The sequence below is a fragment of the Pristiophorus japonicus genome, chromosome 6 (assembly GCF_044704955.1).
Source record: "Pristiophorus japonicus isolate sPriJap1 chromosome 6, sPriJap1.hap1, whole genome shotgun sequence".
Classification (NCBI taxonomy): Eukaryota; Metazoa; Chordata; class Chondrichthyes; family Pristiophoridae; genus Pristiophorus; species Pristiophorus japonicus.
In genome coordinates, this window is record NC_091982.1 from 145055225 (window position 1) to 145079345 (window position 24121).

At 46.4% G+C, this 24121-nt stretch overlaps 1 protein-coding gene across 1 annotated transcript in view; it reads left to right on the forward strand.

The window, feature by feature from the left end:
• The first annotated feature begins 1137 nt into the window (after positions 1–1137).
• LOC139265812 (unconventional myosin-VIIa-like) overlaps positions 1138–24121 on the forward strand; it is a 440714-nt gene continuing 417730 nt past the window's right edge. Inside the window, exon 1 of the mRNA XM_070883263.1 lies at positions 1138–1172. Within this exon, the coding sequence (XP_070739364.1) occupies positions 1155–1172 (18 nt within the window). The 5' untranslated portion in view covers positions 1138–1154. The remainder of the gene's footprint in view (positions 1173–24121) is intronic.

Genomic DNA, 24121 nt, shown 5'->3' on the forward strand with positions numbered 1-24121 from the left:
GCAGTACTGAGGGAGCGCTGCATTGTCGGAGGGGCAGTACTGAGGGAGTGCTGCACTGTCAGAGGGGCAGTACTGAGGGAGCGCTGCATTGTTGGCGGGGCAGTACTGAGGGAGCGCTGCATTGTCGGCGGGGCAGTACTGAGGGACTGTTGCACTGTCGGAGGTGCTGTTAAACCCCGGACCCTTCTGCTCTCTCAATTGAATGTAAAAGATCCCATGGTACTATTTCAAAGAAGAGCAGGAGAGTCCTGGCCAATGTTTATCCCTCAATCAACATAACAAAAAGCCCCAGATTATCTGGACATTATCACATTGCTGTGTGTGGGAGCTTGCTGTGTGCATATTTTCTGCCAATTCCCACATTACAACAGTGATTACACTCCAAAAGTACTTCATTGGCTGTAAAGCGCTTTGAGACGTCCGGTGGTTGCTATATAAATCCAAGTCTTTCTTTCTTTCGAAGGACAAGAGCTGCAAAGTCCCAGGAGCAATTCCCCTCCAAGTCACACACCGCCCTGACTTGCACACATCCCACTTTCTTCATTGCTGGGTCAGAATCCTGGGATTGCATGCCTAATGCTAAGGAAAGGCCCTCCACCACCTTTTAGGGCAACCGGGGATTGGCAATACACATGGCCTTGCCAGCGACGCCCACATCCTGAGCACAAATTTTTAAAAAGCTCCATTCCGGTACAGTCAGGCAGAGATGAGGTGGTGAGCTCTTTGTGTGGGTGATGTCTGAGTGATCGACCTCTCTCTCTCTGCCTCGGTGAGTACGTGTATTGCTCTTTATGGGTGTGGGATTGTCTGCTCATTAAAAGGTCGAAGTCTGCTACTGTGTGGAACTGATCACAGAACTCATCACAGGCTCCGTCCATCTGACAGGCTGCAGGTTATGGTTAAAGTTATTTGAATGAAAAGTACATACAAATATATTGAGATTTATTGAAGGTAAATGCCATCCGTTGTGTAGTTATTTTATGCTTTCGACGGGATGGAATCTGCATTGAAGTGTTTCCGTGCTTTGGGTGTTACCTCCGTCATGGAGTAGACAAAGGTGGAGAGCATCGCTCTGTTCTGCGCATTCGCATGTTTTCATACTCTCTTTTCTCCTGTGTCTAAGCTGCTGAGGGAAGGAGCCCCCATCGTTCACCATGGTCGTTCTAAGAGAGGTAAGGAACTGAAACTTCCTTTCATTAATCAAAGCTCGCCGCTGCATTTATTGTGTGAAAAGCAGCAGCAGAGATACAAGAGATCACTATTTCTGTGCGGTAGCATTTATTCTCAATCAGGGACAGTTATTCCTCTCAGTAAATCAGGGGCAGTTATTCCTTTAATGTAAAGGTCTCCCTGCTCACTCCCCATAGCCTGGCAAATTTCCCTCCTTCAAGTATATTTCTAATTCCATTTGGCAAGTCACTATTGAATCTGTTTCCACCGCCCTTTCAGGCAGTGCGTTCCCGATCAGGAACAACTCGCTGTGTAAACATTGTTCTCCTCAAGTCCCTCTGGTTCTTTTGCTAATTACCATAATTCTGTGTATTCTGGTTACAGACCCTCCTGTCAGTGGAAACTGTTTCTCTTTATTTACTCTATCAAAACCCTTTTTGAACTCCTCTATTAAATCTCCTCTTAACCTCCTCTGCTCTGAGGAGAACCATCCCAGCTTCTAACATAAGAACATAAGAAATAAGAGCAGGAGTAGGCCATTTGGCCCCTCGAGCCTGCTCGCTATTTAATAAGATCAAGACTGATCTGATCATGGACTCAGCTCCACTTCCCTGCCCGCTCTCCATAATCCTTTATTCCCTTATCGCTCAAAAATCTGTCTATCTTCGCCTTAAATATATTCAATGACCCAACCTCCACAGCTCTCTGGGGCAGACAATTCCACAGATTTATAACCCTCTGAGAGAAGAAATTTCTCCTCATCTCAGTTTTAAATGGGCAACCCCTTATTCTAAGACTATGGGCTAGAACCTTCACTTTTTTTGCATGCTTAATGGCCACTTAACACCCATTTAACCGCTGAAATTACGTATAACACCCATTTATCGCCCATTTTGGCACAAAATGGAAACTGGCGGGATTTTTTAGGAGACTTATCGCCGAGCGTTATTTTCCCAATGCGCTTAACGGCGAGAAAAAAATATCACCGCCCGCCCACTTTTTTTGGGTGGAATCAGCAGAATGGGTGAATTCAACGGCCATAATATCGCCCAGCGTTACTTTCCGCAAGGAATTAATGCTGAGATTCAATATTAACGCCCGTCCACTGTTTTTGGTTGTAAAGAGCATATTTACCCAAACTAGCGGCCATGGAGATCGCTAATCTTCAATTTCACCACCTCGCACACACATCGGCCACAATATCGATCGCTCCAAAAAACGGCCATTAAAGTGGAACTAACTGGACCGAACGCCAGTGGTGTGGCTGGCATTTGTTTAATCCCACTCTTACATGAGGAGCTGATATCGGAAAGATTTACTTGAAAGAGCGCTGATGTGAGTGACAACGCTGACACACTGCTGTGTGTGTGCAGCTCAGACATCAATGGTGCCCATCACCTTGGTGCCAGTTAAAGTTTACGTTGATTGATGTTAAGTTGTATTTAACCCTTTCATGGTAAGGAATCACCAGTATGTAATGGTCCAGCTATCTGAGACAATGCGCAACAAGGTTATGTTCAATAACAAAAGTTTAATTCCACCATTGGTCTGAAATCCTAAGTATCACAGCCAATAACACACAACCCCTGCCCACACCCCACTTTTTCCACCATTGACATAAATCATATGTTCAACATGTCCACCAACACAGAATACAAAGGCAAAACAGGAGCGTGGTCCCCAGCCCCCATACATTGCAACAAATTGCATGCACCTAGATGGAGATATAACACAGTCATCACCTGCGCACATGCACCTCACTTTCCTTCTCCCTTCTCCTTCTCCCCACCTCTACCCCTTTCCCTCCTTGCTACACGACGCCTGGCTGAGGAGTTCCTCAGGTGGTACCTCATTGGGGTGATGAAGGCAGATGTGGTGGTTGCACGGGTACGGGAGTGGGGGGTGCTGAGGGGGCAACATTCTCTGATGCAGAAGCAGGATCTTGGCCCTTGCTCTCATCTGTCGTTCGCAGTGGTGGCGCGGAACCTAGGGGTGGAGTGCCACACTCGGAGACCACTGGGAGGCCTGTGGCAGCAGTGTTCCTGGATATCGTATCCAGGGACTCTGCCATGTGTGGAATGTACTTGGTCATGGTGGCCAGGTGTCAGGATATGTCCCCCAATACTTCGATGAGCTGGTCACCAATATCTACGGTCCTCCTGGACAACTGTACCATTTCTCTGCTGTCACGTCGCGCTCGTGGAACAGACCTGCCGCGTCCACGATGCCTCCGTGGGGTTGGCGCCGTCCTGGGGACAAACGAGGTGCCATGTGGAGAGGTGCTTGGAGTCGGCACCTCCAGAGTGGAGGCGGGAATGACCGGAGGACCATTAGATGGCCTTGGGTTGGAATGGCTTCTGGAGCGTGGCGGACTTCTTCAAAGTGGCTCCAGGATGATCAGGGCTGGGAACTCAACATCCAGGGGTATTCAACATTCAGGAAGGATAGAATAAAAGGAAAAGGAGGTGGGGTAGCATTGCTGGTTAAAGAGGAGATTAATGCAATAGTTAGGAAAGACATTAGCTTGGATGATGTGGAATCTATATGGGTAGAGCTGCAGAACACTAAAGGGCAAAAAACGTTAGTGGGAGTTGTGCACAGCCCTCCAAACAGTAGTAGTGATGTTGGGGAGGGCATCAAACAGGAAATTAGGAGTGCATGCAATAAAGGTGCAGCAGTTTTAATGGGTGACTTTAATATGCACATAGATTGGGCTAGCCAAACTGGAAGCAATACGGTGGAGGAGGATTTCCTGGAGTGCATAAGGGATGGTTTTCTAGACCAATATGTCGAGGAACCAACTAGGGGGGAGGCCATCTTAGACTGGGTGTTGTGTAATGAGAGAGGATTAATTAACAATTTCATTGTGCGAGGCCCCTTGGGGAAGAGTGACCATAATATGGTGGAATTCTGCATTAGGATGGAGAGTGAAACAGTTAACTCAGAGACCATGGTCCAGAACTTAAAGAAGGGTAACTTTGAAGGTATGAGGCGTGAATTGGCTAAGATAGATTGGCGAATGATACTTAAGGGGTTGACTGTGGATGGGCAATGGCAGACATTTAGAGACCGCATGGATGAACTACAACAATTGTACATTCCTGTCTGGCGTAAAAATAAAAAAGGGAAGGTGGCTCAACCGTGGCTATCGAGGGAAATCAGGGATAGTATTAAAGCCAAAGAAGTGGCATACAAATTGGCCAGAAATAGCAGCGAACCTGGGGACTGGGAGAAATTTAGAACTCAGCAGAGGAGGACAAAGGGTTTGATTAGGGCAGGGAAAATGGAGTACGAGAAGAAGCTTGCAGGGAACATTAAGGCGGATTGCAAAAGTTTCTACAGGTATGTAAAGAGAAAAAGGTTAGTAAAGACAAACGTAGGTCCCCTGCAGTCAGAATCAGGGGAAGTCATAACGGGGAACAAAGAAATGGCAGACCAATTGAACAAGTACTTTGGTTCGGTATTCACTAAGGAGGACACAAACAACCTTCCGGATATAAAAGGGGTCAGAGGGTCTAGTAAGGAGGAGGAACTGAGGGAAATCTTTATTAGTCGGGAAATTGTGTTGGGGAAATTGATGGGATTGAAGGCCGATAAATCCCCAGGGCCTGATGGACTGCATCCCAGAGTACTTAAGGAGGTGGCCTTGGAAATAGTGGATGCATTGACAGTCATTTTTCAACATTCCATTGACTCTGGATCAGTTCCTATCGAGTGGAGGGTAGCCAATGTAACCCCACTTTTTAAAAAAGGAGGGAGAGAGAAAGCAGGGAATTATAGACCGGTCAGCCTGACCTCAGTAGTGGGTAAAATGATGGAATCAATTATTAAGGATGTCATAGCAGCGCATTTGGAAAATGGTGACATGATAGGTCCAAGTCAGCATGGATTTGTGAAAGGGAGATCATGCTTGACAAATCTTCTGGAATTTTTTGAGGATGTTTCCAGTAAAGTGGACAAAGGAGAACCAGTTGATGTGGTATATTTGGACTTTCAGAAGGCTTTCGACAAGGTCCCACACAGGAGATTAGTGTGCAAAGTTAAGCACATGGGATTGGGCGTAGTGTGCTGACGTGGATTGAGAACTGGTTGTCAGACAGGAAACAAAGAGTAGGAGTAAATGGGTACTTTTCAGAATGGCAGGCAGTGACTAGTGGGGTACCGCAAGGTTCTGTGCTGGGGCCCCAGCTGTTTACATTGTACATTAATGATTTAGACGAGGGGATTAAATGTAGTATCTCCAAATTTGCGGATGACACTAAGTTGGGTGGCAGTGTGAGCTGCGAGGAGGATGCTATGAGGCAGCAGAGTGACTTGGATAGGTTAGGTGAGTGGGCAAATGCGTGGCAGATGAAGTATAATGTGGATAAATGTGAGGTTATCCACTTTGGTGGTTAAAAACAGAGAGACAGACTATTATCTGAATGGTGACAGATTAGGAAAAGGGAAGGTGCAGCGAGACCTGGGTGTCATGGTACATCAGTCATTGAAGGTTGGCATGCAGGTACAGCAGGCGGTTAAGAAAGCAAATGGCATGTTGGCCTTCATAGCGAGGGGATTTGAGTACAGGGGCAGGGAGGTGTTGCTACAGTTGTATTGGGCCTTGGTGAGGCCACACCTGGAGTATTGTGTACAGTTTTGGTCTCCTAACCTGAGGAAGGACATTCTTGCTATTGAGGGAGTGCAGCGAAGATTCACCAGACTGATTCCCGGGATGGCAGGACTGACCTATCAAGAAAGACTGGATCAACTGGGCTTGTATTCACTGGAGTTCAGAAGAGTGAGATGGGACCTCATAGAAACGTTTAAAATTCTGACGGGTTTAGACAGGTTGGATGCAGGAAGAATGTTCCCAATGTTGGGGAAGTCCAGAACCAGGGGTCACAGTCTAAGGATAAGGGGTAAGCTATTTAGGACCGAGATGAGGAGAAACTTCTTCACCCAGAGAGTGGTGAACCTGTGGAATTCTCTACCACAGAAAGTAGTTGAGGCCAATTCACTAAATATATTCAAAAGGGAGTTAGATGAAGTCCTTACTACTCGGGGGATCAAGGGGTATGGTGAGAAAGCAGGAATGGGATACTAAAGTTGCATGTTCAGCCATGAACTCATTGAATGGCGGTGCAGGCTAGAAGGGCTGAATGGCCTGCTCCTGCACCTATTTTCTATGTTTCTATGTTTCTAAGTTCGCGCTCTCATCCATCAAGAACAGATCCAGCGGATTGACGGGCGACTCCTGCCCCGCGCCCCCACCTTCTGGCCTCTGTGATCTTGTCTTGGGACGTGCTGTTGGGTGAGCTGTAAGACACAAATGAGGTTATTAGAGGAGAAGAGGGTGCTAGGGTGACAAGGTGAGTCCAGCGCTACACACAGCACATGCACGACAAAAGTACCACCGCTTTCAAAATCATCGCAAATATCACATTTCATGACCATCAACACATTTGCATTGCAATGATTTTCATTAGGCCAGCATTATTTCTATGACACTTTTAGAAATCATCTATCATATATAATTGTTCGGATATGAGTTGGTGTGGCATCTATTGATTTTACATCACGCAATGGTGCAAGCTTTACTCACATGGCATCACTTCAGGGTCTGCAGATGCGTCCGTGGTTGTCCGGGGGTGTTTCCCCACGAGTGTGAGCACCCGCTCCTCCATCTCAGTGATGTCGCTGGGGACTGGTGGCCCCCCGCCCGCTCCCCTCTGCACGGACCTCATCATCGATAGCTTCTTCTGTAAAAGGTGACAGGACGACATGGCATGAGATCATTGCATGATATCATTGCTAGGTACTGTCACAGACACTGATACAACACATAACCGACAGATGTAATCATGATTATTATGATTATTATCATTCTTTACCTAAAGACATGCACCGTGACCGCAGGCTTTGAGTAAAACATTCTCGGTAAAAGTGGAAGACTTCACATCTGCAGATAGTCACTCATGACTGTTACAAATCCAATTATATAAATACATAAGTACCTGTAAATCAATGTAATACTTACTTTTGCGGATCGCACAAGGTCGTTCCATCGTTTGCGGCATTGGTTGCCCTCATGCACCTCGCTGATCACTCACGAGACCACCTCTGCTATCTTGGTCCATATCCTCTGGTAGGCCTTTGGAGTGGGCTTTCCACGCCCTCCCTGTGTCAAATCACCCCAGTGTAACTCGACCTCCTGCAGGAGGGAGGCATTTGCCTCGTCTGAGAACCTCCTGGCTCTTTTGTGGCCTCAATGTGCTCCTCTCCCACTTCACTGCTCTCTCCAGTGTCAGTCTCTACAGTGTGCTGTGATGCTTCCTCCTCTCCCTCCATTATTGGGCAAATTTGGTCAAATATGTGGCTGGTAACAGCTACTTTTTGTTTGCCTGCTTGCTGTGAAGCTCTAAAGTCTCCCTCCTTCCTCCCAAAGCAGACACACCACATCCAGCCACGCCTTCAGTCCCTCTGGGCTCCCTCTCTCTCTGTCTCCTCTTCTGCGGATGCCTTGACCTCCTGAATCGCGACCGTTGCTAAGGACGGCCATAAGACTTTATCGTGACCACCCATTTGATATCGCTCGCGGTAACGCCCATTTTCAAAAATGTAAACTAGGTGTTTTGAGATTGGGCGAGAAGCTGCCGATCTGAAAATCCTTTTTTACTGCCCACACCGGAAATAACACCCATTTTTGGGCGATAAGCACAAAAGTGGAGGTTGTAGCCCCATGTCCCCTAGTTTTAGTTTTCCTTATCCTCTCTGCATCCACTTTGTTGAGACCCCTCATTATCTTATATTTCGATAAGATCACCTTTCATTCTTCTGAACGTCAATGAGTAGAGGCCCAACCTACTCAACCTATCTTCATAAGTCAACAAGATCAGTCCAAGTCAGCATGGATTTATGAAAGGGAAATCATGCTTGACAAATCTTCGAGAATTTTTTGAGGATGTAACTAGCAGAGTGGACAAGGAAGAACCAGTAGATGTGATGTATTTGGACTTTCAAAAGGCTTTTGACAAGGTCCCACACAAGAGATTGGTGTGCAAAATTAAAGCACATGCTATTGGGGGTAATATACTGACGTGGATAGAGAACTGGTTGGCAGACAGGAAGCAGAAAGTCGGGATAAACGGGTCTTTTTCAAAATGACAGGCAGTGACTAGTGGGGTGCTGCAGGGCTCAGTGCTGGGACCCCAGCTCTTTACAATATACATCAATAATTTAGATGAAGGAATTGAGTGCAATATCTCCAAGTTTGCAGATGACACTAAACTGGGTGGCGGTGTGAGCTGTGAGGAGGATGCTAAGAGGCTGCAGGGTGACTTGGACGGGTTAGGTGAATGGGCAAATGCATGGCAGATGCAGTATAATGTGAATAAATGTGAGGTTATCCACTTTGGTGGCAAAAACACGAAGGCAGAATATTATCTGAATGACAGCAGATTAGGAAAAGGGGAGGTGCAACGAGACCTGGGTGTCATGGTATATCAGTCATTGAAAGTTGGCATGCAGGTACAGCAGGCGGTGAAAAAGGCAAATGGTATGTTGGCCTTCATAGCTAGGGGATTTGAGTATAGAAGCAGGGAGGTCTTACTGCAGTTATACAGGGCCTTTTGAGGGAGTGCAGCGAAGGTTCACCAGACTGATTCCTGGGATGGCTGGACTGACATATGAGGAGAGACTGGATCGACTGGGTCTGTTTTCACTGGAGTTTAGAAGAATGAGAGGGGATCTCATAGAGACATATAAAATTCTGACGGGACTGGACAGGTTAGATGCAGGAAGAATGTTCCCGATGTTGGGAAAGTCCAGAACCAAGTGACACAGTCTAAGGATAAGGAGTAAGCCATTTAGGACTGAGATGAGGAGAAACTTCTTCACTCAGAGAGTTGTTAACCTGTGGAATTCCCTGCCGCAGAGAGTTGTTGATGTCAGTTCATTGGATATAATCAAGAGGGAGTTAGTTATGGCCCTTACGGCTAAAGGGATCAAGTGGTATGGAGAGAAAGCAGGAATGGGGTACCGAAGTGAATGATCAGCCATGACCTTATTGAATGGCGGAGCAGGCTCAAGGGGCCGTATGGCCTACTCCTGCTCCAATTTTTTATGTTCTTCTTATCTGGTTGTCAGTGATCCAGGGCAACTCCTACCCCCCTCCCCACAGTAATTGTAAGCATTCTTCTTCACCTCTCTCAGCTCCACTTTATGTGACTCTCCTCTCCCTCAGCGTACTCTGATATTCCCCTCTCTCACTCCTGCTGACATTCCTCTCTCTCTTTCTCCTCAGTATACTCTGGCATTCTTTCTGCCTTGCCACTGCCAATTTACGCTGGAACTCTCCTCCCCGACCCTCATCCTCCCACCGCTCTCTCACCATCATCATCAACATCATAGGCAGTCTCTCGGAATCGAGGAAGACTTGCTTCCACTCCTAAAATGAGTTCTTAGGTGACTGTACAGTCCAATACAGGAATTACAGTCTGTGTCACAGGTGGGACAGATAGTCGTTGAGGGAAGGGGTGGGTGGGACAGGTTTGCCGCACGCTCTTTCCACTGCCTGCACATGATTTCTGCATGCTCTCGGCGATGAGACTCGAGGTCCATCAGATCCATCACAGCATGGGGAAGAGCTCACGTCTGTAACATGGAGGCTGATGGAGGTGGTGTATTAGCAGAAGGACATAACGTCACAAGTCTGTCATTGAGATGGGTGAGTGGAAGTTCTCATGACACCGACTGTCTCAGCAGTCGGGTCTGTAACAGCTGGTGAGGGTCATTCCTCGATAGTGGTGTGCCAGAGGGTGGGAAAAGGAGTCCCCTGCACTCCATGGCCTCACCCCTCCCTATCTCTGTAATCTCCTTCAGTCCCACAACCACCCGAGATGTCTGCGTAAAACATACCTCTTTGACCATCATCATCATAGGCAGTCCCTCGGAATCGAGGAAGACTTGCTCCCACTCTAAAAGTGAGTTCTCGGGTGACTGAACAGTCCAATACAGGAATTACAGTCTCTGTCACAGGGTGGGGCAGATAGTCGTTGAAGGAAAGTGTGGGTGGGACTGGTTTGCCGCACGCTCCTTCCGCTGCCTGCGCTTGTTTTCTGCATGCTCTCGACGACGAGACTCAAGATTCTCAGTGCTCTCCCAGATGCACTTCCTCCACTTAGGGTGATCTTGGGCCTCTTTGACCAAGCCTTTGATCACCTGCCCTAATTTCTCCTGATGCAGCTCAGTGTAAAATTTTTTTGCACATAACACTCCTATGAAGCGCCTTGGGACGTTTCACTACATTAAAGCCGCTATATAAATACAAGTTGTTGTTATTGATAGGAGGGGATATGAGGTACCTGTGATTGCAGGAGAAGTGAGCAACATTCCAATTTCACACTTGTTGCGTGAGTAGTTTTTCTTTTTTCTTTATCTTTTTTCTTTTTCTTATCAGTAAGAAACCTTTGGCATTGTTGCCAAATTAAGTTAATTTAAGGGTTAAGTCATGGCAGGAGAGCCCAGACCGTGTCATGCTCCTCCTGTGCTATGTGGGAAATCAGGGACACTGGACTACTATGTATGCGGGAAGTATATCCAGCTGCAGCTCCTGTCAGACCGCATTGCGGCACTGGAGCTGTGCATGGATTCACTCTGGAGCATCCGCGATGCTGAGGATGTCATGAATAGCACATTTAGTGAGTTGGTCACACCGCAGGTAAAGATTACAAAGGCAGATCGGGAATGGGTGACCATCAGGCAGAGCAGGAGTAAGAAGGTAGTGCAGGGGTCCCCTGCAGTCATCTCCCTCCAAAACAGATATACCACTTTGGATACTGTTGGGGGGATGGCTTATCAGGGGAAGGCAGCAGCAGCCAAGTTCATGGCACCATGGGTGGCTCTGCTGCACAGGGGGGCAGGAAAAAGAATGGGAGAGCTATAGTGGTAGGGGATTCTATTGTAAGGGGAATAGATAGGTGTTTCTGCGGCTGTAATCGAGACTCCAGGATGGTATGTTGCCTCCCTGATGCAAGGGTCAAGGATGTCTCGGAATGGCTGCAGGGCATTCTGGAAGGGGAGGATGAACAGCCAGTTGTTGTGGTGCATATAGGTACCAACAATATAGGTAAAAAGTGGGATGAGATCCTACAAGCTGAATTTAGGGAGCTAGGAGTTAAATTACAAAGTAGGACCTCAAAGGTAGTAATCACAGGATTGCTACTAGTGCCACATGCTAGTCAGAGTAGAAATAGCAGGATAGTTAAGATGAATACGTGGCTTGAGGAATGGTGCAAGAGGGAGGGATTCAAATTCCTGGGACATTGGAATCAGTTCTGGGAGAGCTGGGACCAGTACAAACCGGACGGTCTGCACCTGGGCAGGACCGGAACTAATGTTCTAGGGGGAGTGTTTGCTAGTGCTGTTGGGGAGGGTTTAAACTAATATGGCAGGGGGATGGGAATCTATGCAGGAAGACAGAGGGAAGTAAAATGGGGGCAGAAGTAAAAGGTAGAAAGGAGTTAAGGAAAAGTGGAGGGCAGAGAAATCAAAGGCAAAAATCAAAAAGGACAACATTACAACATAATTCTAAAAGGAGAAAGAGTGTTAAAAAAACAAGCCTGAAGGCTCTGTGTCTCAATGTGAGGAACATTCGTAATAAGGTGGATGAATTAACTGTGCAGATAGTTGTTAATGGATATGATGTAATTGGGATTACGGTGACATGGCTCCAGGGTGACCAAGGCTGGGAACTCAACATCCAGGGGTATTCAATATTCAGGAAGGATAGACAGAAAGGAAAAGGAGGTGGGGTAGCGTCGCTGGTTAAAGAGGAGATTAACGCAATAGTAAGGAAGGACATTAGCTTGGATGATGTGGAATTTGTATGGGTAGAGCTGCGGAATACCAAAGGGCAGAAAACGCTAGTGGGAGTTGTGTACAGACCACCAAACAGTTGTAGTGAGGTTGAGGATGGCATCAAACAGGAAATTAGAGATGCGTGCAATAAAGGTACAGCAGTTATCATGGGTGACTTTAATCTACATATTGATTGGGCTAACCAAACTGGTAGCAATACGGTGGAGGAGGATTTCCTGGAGTTTATAAGGGATGGTTTTCTAGACCAATATGTCGAGAAACCAACTAGAGAGCTGGCCATCCTAGACTGGGTGATGTGAAAGGAGAGAGGATTAATTAGCAATCTTGTTGTGTGAGGCCCCTTGGGGAAGAGTGACCATAATATGGTAGAATTCTTCATTAAAATGGAGAGTGACACAGTTAATACAGAGACTAAGGTCCTGAACTTAAAGAAAAGTAACTTCGATGGTATGAGACATGAATTGGCTAGGATAGACTGGCGAATGATACTTAAAGAGTTGACGGTGGATAGGCAATGGCAGACATTTAAAGATCACATGGATGAACTTCAACAACTGTCTGGCGTAAAAATAAAATGGGGAAGGTGGCTAACAAGGGAATTTAGGGATGGTGTTAAATCCAAGGAAGAGGCATATAAATTGGCCAGAAAAAGTAGCAAACCTGAGGACTGGGAGAAATTTAGAATTCAGCAGAGGACAAAGGGTTTAATTAGGAGGGGAAAATAGAGTATGAGAGTAAGCTTGCTGGGAACATAAAAACTGACTGTCAATGTCTCTATAGATATGTGAAGAGAAAAGGATTAGTGAAGACAAATGTAGGTCCCTTGCAGTCAGAATCAGGTGAATTTATAATGGGGAACAAAGAAATGGCAGACCAATTGAACAAATCAAATACTTTGGTTCTGTCTTCACTAAGGAAAACACAAATAACCTTCCGGAAATACTAGGGGACCAAGGGTCTAGCGAGAAGCAGGAACTGAAGGAAATCCTTATTAGTCAGGAAATTGTGTTAGGGAAATTGATGGGATTGAAGGTCGATAAATCCCGAGGGTCTGATAGTCTGCATCCCAGAGTACTTAAGGAAGTGGCCCTCAAAATAGTGCATTGGTAGTCATTTTTCAACATTCTATAGACTCTGGATCAGTCCCCATGGATTGGAGGGTAGCTAATGTAACCCCACTTTTTAAAAAAGGAGGGAGAGAAAAAACAGGGAATTATAGACCAGTCAGCCTGACATCGGTAGTGGGGAAAATGTTGGAATCAATTATTAAAGTGTGAGCTGTGAGGAGGATGCTAAGAGGCTGCAGGGTGACTTAGACAGGTTAGGTGAGTGGCAAATGCATGGCAGATGTAGATGTAGATAAATGTGAGGTTATCCACTTTTGTTGCAAAAATAGGAAGGCAGAATATTATCTGAATGGTGACTGATTAGGAAAAGGGGAGGTGCAACGAGACCTGGGTGTCATGGTACATCAGTCATTGAAAGTAGGCATTCATGTACAGCAGGCGGTGAAGAAGGCAAATGGCATGTTGGCCTTCATAGCGAGAAGATTTGAGTATAGGAGCAGGGAGATCTTACTGCAGTTGTACAGGGCCTTGGTGAGGCCACACCTTGAATATTGTGTACAGTTTTGGTCTCCTAATCTGAGGAAGGACATTCTTGCTATTGAGGGAGTGCAACGAAGGCTCACCAGACTGATTCCCGGGATGGCTGGACTGACATATAAAGAAAGACTGGATCGACTAGGCTTATATTCACTGGAATTTAGAAGAATGAGAGAGGATCTCATAAAAACATATACAATTCTGATGGGATTGGACAGGTTAGATGCAGGAAGAATGTTCCCCATGTTGGGGAAGTCCAGAACCAGGGATCACAGTCTAAGGATAAGGGGTAAGCCATTTAGGACCGAAATGAGGAGAAACTTCTTCACTCAGAGAATTGTGAACCTGTGGAATTCTATACCACAGAAAGTTGTTGAGGCTAGTTTGTTAGATATATTCAAAAGGGAGCTAGATGTGGCCCTTACGGCTAAAGGGATCAAGGGGTATGGAGAGAAAGCAGGAATGGGCAACTGAAGTTGCATGATCAGCCATGATCATATTGAATGTTGGTGTCGGCTCAAAGGGCCGAATGGCCTAATCCTGTACCTATTTTCTATGTTTCTATGTTTCTATCACCCGTGGATCAGTGTAACACTCTCGCCTCTGAGTCACAAGGTCCAGGGCTCAAGTCCCATTCCAAAGATTTGATCACAACAATCTAGGCTGACACCCCAGTGCAGTGCTGAGAGATTACTGCACTGTCGGAGGTGCTGTCTTTCAGATGAGGCATTAAACCGAGGCCCCATCTGCTCTCTCAGGTGGATGTAAAAGATCCTATGGCACTATTTTGAAGAAGTGCAGGGGAGTTATCCCCGGTGACCTGGCCAGTCTCTTACAAAGTACAGCTAGACTGCATTTGCTGACTAAACCAACTCAATCATCAGCAAAGTGATGGAAGGTTTCGCCGACAGTGCTATCAAGAGGCTCTCACTCACCAATAACCTGCTCACTGATGCCCGGTTTGGGTTCCGCCAGGACCACTTGGCTCCAGACCTCATTACAGCCTTGGTCCAAACATGGACAAAAGAGCTGAATTCCAGGGCTTAGGTGAGAGTGCCTACCCTTTGACAGCAAGGCATCATTTGGCCGAGTGTGGCATCAAGGAGCCCCAGTAAAACTGAAGTCAATGGGAATCAGGGGGGAAGCTCTCCAATGGCTGGAGTCATACCGAGCACAAAGGAAGATGGTTGTGGTTGTTGAGGTCAATCATCTCAGCCCCAGGACATCGCTGCAGGAGTTCCTCAAGGCAGTGCCCTAGGCCCAACCATCTTCAGCTTCTTCACTAATGACCTTCCTTCCATCATAAGGTCAGAAGTGGGGATGTTCGCTGATGACTGCATAGTGTTCAGTTCTATTCTCAACTCCTCAGATAATGAAACAGTTCATGCCCGCATGCAGTAAGACCTGAACAACATTCAGGCTTGGGCTGGTAAGTGGCAAGTAACATTCATGCCAAACAAGTGCCAGGCAATGACTATCTCCAACAAGCGAGAGTCTAACCACCACCCTTGACATTCAGCGGCATTACCATCGCCGAATCACCCACCGTCAACAACCTGGGGGTTACCATTGACCAGAAACTTGACTGGCCCAGTAAATACTGTGACCACAAGAGCAGGTCAGTGGCTGGGTATTCTGCGGCGAGTGTCTCACCTCCTGACTCCCCAAAACCTTTCCACCATCTACAAAACACAAGTCAGGAGTGTGATGGAATACTGTCCACTTGCCTGGATGAGTGCAACTCCAATAACACTCAAGAAGCTTGACACCATCCAGGACAAAGCAGCCCGCTGATTGGCATCCCATCCACCACCTTAAACATTCACTCCCTCCACCACTGGCACACCTTGGCTGCAGTGTGTAACATCCACAAGATGCCCTGCAGCAACTCACCAAGGCTTCTTCGACAGCACCTCCAAAACCTGTGACCTCTACCACCTAGAAGGACAAGGGCAGCAGGGGCATGGGAACACCACCACCTCCACGTTCCCTTCCAAGTCACACACCATCCTGACTTGGAAATATATCGTCGTTCCTTCATCGTCGCTGGGTCAAAATCCTGGAATTCCCTCCCTCCCTAACAGCACTGTGGGAGCACCTTCACCACACGGACTGCAGCGGTTCAGGAAGGCGGCTCACCACCACCTTCTCAAGGGCAATTAGGGATGGGCAATAAATGCTGGCCTTGCCAGCGACGCCCACATCCCGTGAATGAATAAAATAAAACCGAGACAAGGTAAGGCGACAGGAGACCATGGAACAAGGGGCGTGCAACGTGCTGGTCTGACCAACAGAAGCCGGGCTGCAACCACCTTATAATCGCTCCCAGTTTCAATCTCCGCCATCCTCTCTTGTCCTAAAAAATAATAGCCCAGAAATGACTGCTGGTGTAAGTGAAGAGCCCTGGTTGCCTTTGCAGGACATTCCTCTGTCACTATTTTTGCAGACATGGTAACCCATTTGGAACCACTGAGTTAACACCTGCGTTAGAATAGAGGAGGAGGTAATTTCAGACACATGGGTTAACCGTTCCACTACCATCACTACTAATTCTTTCTAGGCTCATGATGATTATGCATGCAGGATAGCTGCGAAATGTACATGTAACTAGTCAGAGCTAATATACTGCTTGCCCACGGGTCAGACTGAGTAGTAAGAACATAAGAAATAGGAGCAGGAGAAGGCCATTTGGCCCCTCGAGCCTGCTCCTGCTAATTTTCTACCTCTAATCCACTTTCCTACACTATCCCCATATCCCTTGATTCCTTTCATATCCAAAAAATCTAATCAATCTCTGTCTTGAATATACTCAAAGATCCACAGCTCTCTGGGGTAGAGAATTCAAAAGATTCACCACCCTCTGAGTGAAGAGGTTTCTCCTCATAGAAACATAGAAACATAGAAAATAGGTGCAGGAGTAGGCCATTCAGCCCTTCTAGCCTGCACCGCCATTCAATGAGTTCATGGCTGAACATGCAACTTCAGTACCCCCTTCCTGCTTTCTCGCCATACCCTTTGATCCCCCTAGTAGTAAGGACTTCATCGAACTCCCTTTTGAATATATTTAGTGAATTGGTCTCAACTACTTTCTGTGGTAGAGAATTCCACAAGTTCACCACTCTCTGGGTGAAGAAGTTTCTCCTCATCTCGGTCCTAAATGGCTTACCCCTTATCCTTAGACTGTGACCCCTGGTTCTGGACTTCCCCAACATTGGGAACATTCTTCCTGCATCTAACCTGTCTAAACCCGTCAGAATTTTAAACGTTTCTATGAGGTCCCACCTCATTCTTCTGAACTCCAGTGAATACAAGCCCAGTTGATCCAGTCTTTCTTGATAGGTCAGTCCCACCATCCCGGGAATCAGTCTGGTGAATCTTCGCTGCACTCCCTCAATAGCAAGAATGTCCTTCCTCAAGTTAGGAGACTGTACACAATACTCCAGGTGTGGCCTCACCAAGGCCCTGTACAACTGTAGCAACACCTCCCTGCCCCTGTACTCAAATCCCCTCGCTATGAAGGCCAACATGCCATTTGCTTTCTTAACCGCCTGCTGTACCTGCATGCCAACCTTCAATGACTGATGTACCATGTCACCCAGAGTCTATGGAATGTTGGAAAATGACTGTCAATGCATCCGCTATTTCCAAGGCCACCTCCTTAAGTACTCTGGGATGCAGTCCATCAGGCCCTGGGGATTTATCGGCCTTCAATCCCATCAATTTCCCCAACACAATTTCCCGACTAATAAAGATTTCCCTCAGTTGCTCCTCCTTACTAGACCCTCTGACCCCTTTTATATCCGGAAGGTTGTTTGTGTCCAACTCAGTGAATACCGAACCAAAGTGCTTGTTCAATTGGCCTGCCATTTCTTTGTTCCCCGTTATGACTTCCCCTGACTCTGACTGCAGGAGACCTACGTTTGTCTTTACTAACCTTTTTCTCTTTACATATCTATAGAAACTTTTGCAATCCGCCTTAATGTTCCCTGCAAGTTTCTTCTCGTACTCCATTTTCCCTGCCCTAATCAAACCCTTTGTCCTCCTCTGCTGAGTTCTAAATTTCTCCCAGTCCCCGGGTTCGCTGCTATTTCTGGCCAATTTGTATGCCACTTCCTTGGCTTTAATACTATCCCTGATTTCCCTTGATAGCCACGGTTGAGCCACCTTCCCTTTTTTATTTTTACGCCAGACAGGAATGTACAATTGTTGTAGTTCATCCATGCAGTCTCTAAATGTCTGCCATTGCCCATCCACAGTCAACCCCTTAAGTATCATTCGCCAATCTATCCTAGCCAATTCACGCCTCATACCTTCAAAGTTAACCTTCTTTAAGTTCTGGACCATGGTCTCTGAATTAACTGTTTCATTCTCTATCCTAATGCAGAATTCCACCATATTATGGTCACTCTTCCCCAAGGGGCCTCGCACAATGAGATTGCTAATTAATCCCCTCTCATTACACAACACCCAGTCTAAGATGGCCTCCCCCCTAGTTGGTTCCTCGACATATTGGTCTAGAAAACCATCCCTTATGCACTCCAGGAAATCCTCCTCCACCGTATTGCTTCCAGTTTGGTTAGCCCAATCTATGTGCATATTAAAGTCACCCATTATAACTGCTGCACCTTTATTGCATGCACCCCTAATTTCCTGTTTGATGCCCTCCCCAACATCACTACTACTGTTTGGAGGTCTGTACACAACTCCCACTAACGTTTTTTGCCCTTTGGTGTTCTGCAGCTCTATCCATATAGATTCCACATCATCCAAGCTAATGTCTTTCCTAACTATTGCATTAATCTCCTCTTTAACCAGCAATGCTACCCCACCTCCTTTTCCTTTTATTCTATCCTTCCTGAATGTTGAATACCCCTGGATGTTGAGTTCCCAGCCCTGATCATCCTGGAGCCACGTCTCCATAATCCCAATCACATCATATTTGTTAACATCTATTTGCACAGTTAATTCATCCACCTTATTGCGGATACTCCTTGCATTAAGACACAAAGCCTTCAGGCTTGTTTTTTTAACACCCTTTGTCCTTTTAGAATTTTGCTGTACAGTGGCCCTTTTTGTTCTTTGCCTTGGGTTTCTCTGCCCTCCACTTTTCCTCATCTCCTTTCCGTCTTTTGCTTTTGCCTCCTTTTTGTTTCCCTCTGTCTCCCTGCATTGGTTCCTATCCCCCTGCCATATTAGTTTTACTCCTCCCCAACAGCACTAGCAAACACTCCCCCTAGGACCTTGGTTCCGGTCCTGCCCAGGTGCAGACCGTCCGGTTTGTACTGGTCCCACCTCCCCCAGAACCGGTTCCAATGCCCCAGGAATTTGAATCCCTCCCTGCTGCACCACTGCTCAAGCCACGTATTCATCTGCGCTATCCTGCGATTCCTACTCTGACTAGCACGTGGCACTGGTAGCAATCCCGAGATTACTACTTTTGAGGTCCTACTTTTTAATTTAGCTCCTAGCTCCTTAAATTCGTTTCAAGGACCTCATCCCTTTTTTTACCTATGTCGTTGGTACCAATGTGCACCACGACAACTGGCTGTTCTCCCTCCCTTTTTAGAATGTCCTGCACCCGCTCCGAGACATCCTTGACCCTTGCACCAGGGAGGCAACATACCATCCTGGAGTCTCAGTTGCGGCCGCAGAAACGCCTATCTATTCCCCTCACAATTGAATCCCCTATCACTATCGCTCTCCAACTCTTTTTCCTGCCCTCCTGTGCAACAGAGCCAGCCACGGTGCCATGAACTTGGCTGCTGCTGCCCTCCCCTGATGAGTCATCCCCCCAACAGCACTCAAAGCTGTATATCTGTTTTGCAGGGGGATGACCACAGGGGACCCTTGCACTACCTTCCTTGCACTACTCTTCCTGCTGGTCTTCCATTCCCTATCTGGCTGTGGACCCTTCTCCTGCGGTAAGACCAACTCGCAACGCGTGCAACTCACGTCATTCTCAGCATCGTGGATGCTCCAGAGTGAATCCACCCTCAGCTCCAATTCCGCAACGCGGTCTGTCAGGAGCTGGAGGCGGATACACTTCCCACACACGTAGTCGTCAGGGACACCGGAAGTGTCCCTGAGTTCCCACATGGTACAGGAGGAGCATAACACCCGACCGAGCTCTCGTGCCATGACTTAACCCTTAGATACACTTAAATTGGCAACACAATGTTAAAAGTTACTGACTGATATAAAAAAGAAAAAGAAAAGCTACTCACCAATCACCAGCCAATCACTTACCCCCTAGGCTATGACGTCACCTTTCTGTTTCTTTCTACTTCTTTTTTGCCTTCTCCCTGTAGCTGCACAAGTACGCCTTTTATAGGCCTCTGCTGATCCCCGGACTCACGCCTCAGCGACCACGAACTCCCGCTGCCTCTCGCGGCCTTTTATAGGCCTCTGCTGATCCCCGGACTCACGCCTCAGCGACCACGAACTCCCGCTCCCTCTCGCGGCCTTTTATAGTCCTCTGCTGATGCCCAGACTCACGCCTCAGCGATCACGAACTCCCGCTGCCTCTTGCGGCCTTTTATAGGCCTCTGCTGGTCCCCGGACTCACGCCTCATCTCAGTCCTAAATGGCCGACCCCTTATTCTGAGACTGTGACCCTTGGTTCTAGACTCCCCAATCAGGGGAAACATCCTCCCTGCATCTACCCTGTCAAGCCCTGTAAGAATTTTGTATCTTTCAAATAGGTCACCTCTTGTTCTTCTAAACTAGAGAATATAGGCCTACTCTACTCAATCTCTCCTCACAGGACAATCCCCCCATCCCAGGAATCAGTCTGGTGAACCTTTGTTGCACTCCCTTTATGGCAAGTATATCCTTCCTTAGGTAAGGAGACCAAAACTGTACACAATACTCCAGGTGTGGTCTCACCAGGGCCCTATATATTTGCAGTAAGACATTTTTACTCTTATACTCAAAACCTCTTGTAATAAAGGCCAACATACTATTTGCTTTCTTAATTGCTAGCTGTACCTGCATGTTAACTTTCAGTGATTCGTGTACAAGGACACCCAGGTGTAAGGTTGCAATATTCATTGGAACCGCCCACCCCCCCTCCCCTGCCGCCCCCCCCAGTGATTGGACTCATTGGAAAGGACATTTAATTTGGAACTGTCAGCCTTAAAGTTCAAGATCCTAAAGTGCACCTGGAAGAAACTACGAGTTTTAATTGAATTTGGGATTTTCCAAGGCAGATTGGGTCCGTGTGGGAAGGGCTGAAAACTAAAGGATAACTATCCTTCAAAAGAAACCAGTTTTGATTGTTGAAACTGTCTGGGGTATTGAAGCTAAAACAAATTGTCTGGGGAATTGTGTAAACTCGAAAACCCATCTCCCCGGGAGACATTAACATAGCAACAATCAACCCAGAGATAGCCAGTCATCACCCTGAGCAGGGAACCCATCCAGCATATACATAATGACAATGGCACATCCAGCCCACATGGAAAACCCAGGCCTAGGCAGACATTGCAAATACCAAAGCTAATTTTTCCCCATCAAGAAACAAATTTAAAAGATCGACACATCCGAGACAGGTTAACATTAATGACAAGATATGACAAAGAGGTATCAAGCCTGCCAAAATTAAACAAAGAATCAGGGCTGATTTGGCGCGAAGATTAGGACAGCTCCCAAGGTATAACTGGGGCCCTGTTTTAAGAAGTTTATGCATGGCATCAGGGGTGCAGCATTAGGCAATGCATCAGAGGGAGAAAGGAGAGAGACCACCGCAGCAGTTTTAACAAGCCTCTCCAGCCTCGATGACACTTCCGGGGCCACACTGCCCTGTTATCAAAGAAGAAGGAAGAACATCACCACTGCAGAGACAGCAGCCCCAGTAACTCCGGATATCACCATCGCAGCAACCGACCACAGCCAACGTGGTACCATCAAAAACATCGCGATCGACCAACTCCGAATCAAAACTCCTCAAAGAAGAAACCGAAGATTCGAAAGTTTCCACTCTACAATCTAGTCTTGACTACCAACAGGTGAAGCATTATCTAAAGGGACTTTTGAAACCTATTGCTAATGAAAGAAAGTGGGTACTCACCCCATAAGTCCAATACATGCCCTACCGCATCAGCGGACACCATCCAACTGAAGACCACGCAGTCAGAAGTCCTCTACGACTTTCGGGGTATGGCAAGCAGAACCTACAGAGTCCAGCGAACCCCGAAATCGTGAACCACTGCCAACTGACAATAAAGGATTGGTGAGCATAGTCCCTGTTTGCCCTGGAGTTTAACCTAGTCAAAGTTAGGTATTGGGAGGTGGGAGGTGTATTATTTTCTGTAACCCCGAGAATGTGTGATATAGTGTTCTTTATTTGAATGATTACAAGTTTGACATTGTATTTTCTTGTCCTTAATAAATCAAAGTTCTTTGCACCAAACCAGTTGTCTCTTGCACTTTGTCACATCCCCCACATAAATCCAAAGTCTAGAACCCAGGGAGTGGGAGCGATTCGAACCGCTCAGAAGGTCAGAGGTGAACCTGACCCCACACACCACTCCCTACACAGGTCCCTCTGAACACCAACATTTCCCACTCTCACCATTTAAAAATACTCTGCTTTTCTATTTTTCCTACCAAAGTGGATGACTTCACATTTCTCCACATTATATTCCATTTGCCATGTTCTTGCCCACTTACTTAGCCTGTCTATATCCCCTTAAAGTCTCGTTGCATCCTCCTCACAACTTACATTCCCACCGAGCATTGTATCGTCAGCAAACTTGGATATATTACATTTGGTCCTCTCATCCAAATCATTGATATAGATTGTGAATAGCTGGGGCCCAATCACTGATCCTTGCGGTACCCCACTAGTTACAGCCTGCCAACCCGAAACTGAGCCGTTTATTCCTCCTCTCTGTTTTCTGTCCATTAACCAATCCTCAGTCCATGCTAGTATATTACCCCCAATCCCATGAGCCCTAATTTTGTTCAATAACCTCTTGTATGGCACCTTATTGAATGCCTTCTGAAAATCCAAATACAGCACATCCACTGGTTTCCCCCCCTTATCTATTCTGCTAGTTACAACCTCAAAAAACAGATTTGTCAAACATGATTTCCCTTTCATAGATCCATGTTGACTCTGCCCAATCCATTATTATTTTCTAAGTGCCCTGTTACCAAGTCCTTAATAATAGATTGTAGCATTTTCCCTACTACTGATGTCAGGTTAACTGGTCTGTAGTTGCCCGTTTTCTCTCTCCCCCCTTTCTTAAATAGTGCGGTTACATTAGCTACCTTCCAATCCATGGGAACCGTTCTAGAATCTATGGAATCTATGGAATTTTGGACAACCAATACATCCACTATCTCTAAAATCACCTCTTTCAAAACCCTGGGATCCAGCCATCAGGTCCAGGGATTTATCGGCTTTTAGTCCCATTAATTTCTCTAGTACAATTTTATTTACTAATACTAATTTTTTTCAGTTCCTCATTCTCGCTAGACCCTTGGTACTCCACTATTTCCAGGAGGTTTTTCGAGTCTTCTTCCATGAAGACAGACACAAAGTATTTGTTTAATTTCTCTGCCATTTCCTTATTCCCCATTATAATTTCTCCTGTCTCAGCTTGTAAGGGACCCACAGTTACTTTTGCTAATCTTTTCCTTTTACATACCTATAGAAGCTTTTACCATCTGTTTTTATATCTCTCACTCGTTTACTCTTACATTCTATTTTCCCTTTATTTATGAATTTCTTGGTCCTCCTTTACTGAATTCTAAAATGCTCCCAATCCTCAGACTTACTGCTCTTTTTGGCAACATTATTAGCCTCTTCCTTTGATTGAATACTATCTTTGGGCTCAATTTTCCCCGGTGATTTGCGCCGTTTCTTTGGAGCAGGCTGCTTTTTTGGCCCAAGGTGAAAAACCACAGTTTCCCTAATCAATTTGCACCAGTGTAACTCAGTTAGTTACGATTTTTTTTGATTAGTTTTTTTTTCAGCCAAAGGGGGCGTAACCTGCCACCCGCGCCAATTCTGGCCATTTAGTCAAGTTTGGCCAGCTGAGAGTTACTCCAGTTCTGCTTAGGCCAGCGTATGTGTTTTTAAACTGATGTAATTTGCTTTAATGTGTTGCGAGCTGGCTGTATGTTTCACTTTGCAGCCTCAACTCGCATTGTGTCCCTGGTTACCGTGGTAGCGATCTTTTTGGCGCAGATCAAGGCTCCACCCCCAAAACTAAAGGACAGGTTAAGCCATGCCAAAATGAAGAAATCCAACGGGGAAAGTTAGAACTTTTTTTTTGGTGTACTTATGCCCCCACAAAACAGGCGGAACTCTTCAAGTATGCCAAAAAAAAGCTTTGGGGAAAATTGAGCGCTTTAACTTCTCTTGTAAGCCACGGTTGGACCACTTTCTCTGTGAGGTTTGTGTGCCTTAAAAGAATGTTTGTTTGTTATAAATTATGTATTAATTCTTTAAATGCTAGCCATGGCTTGTCTAATGTCAT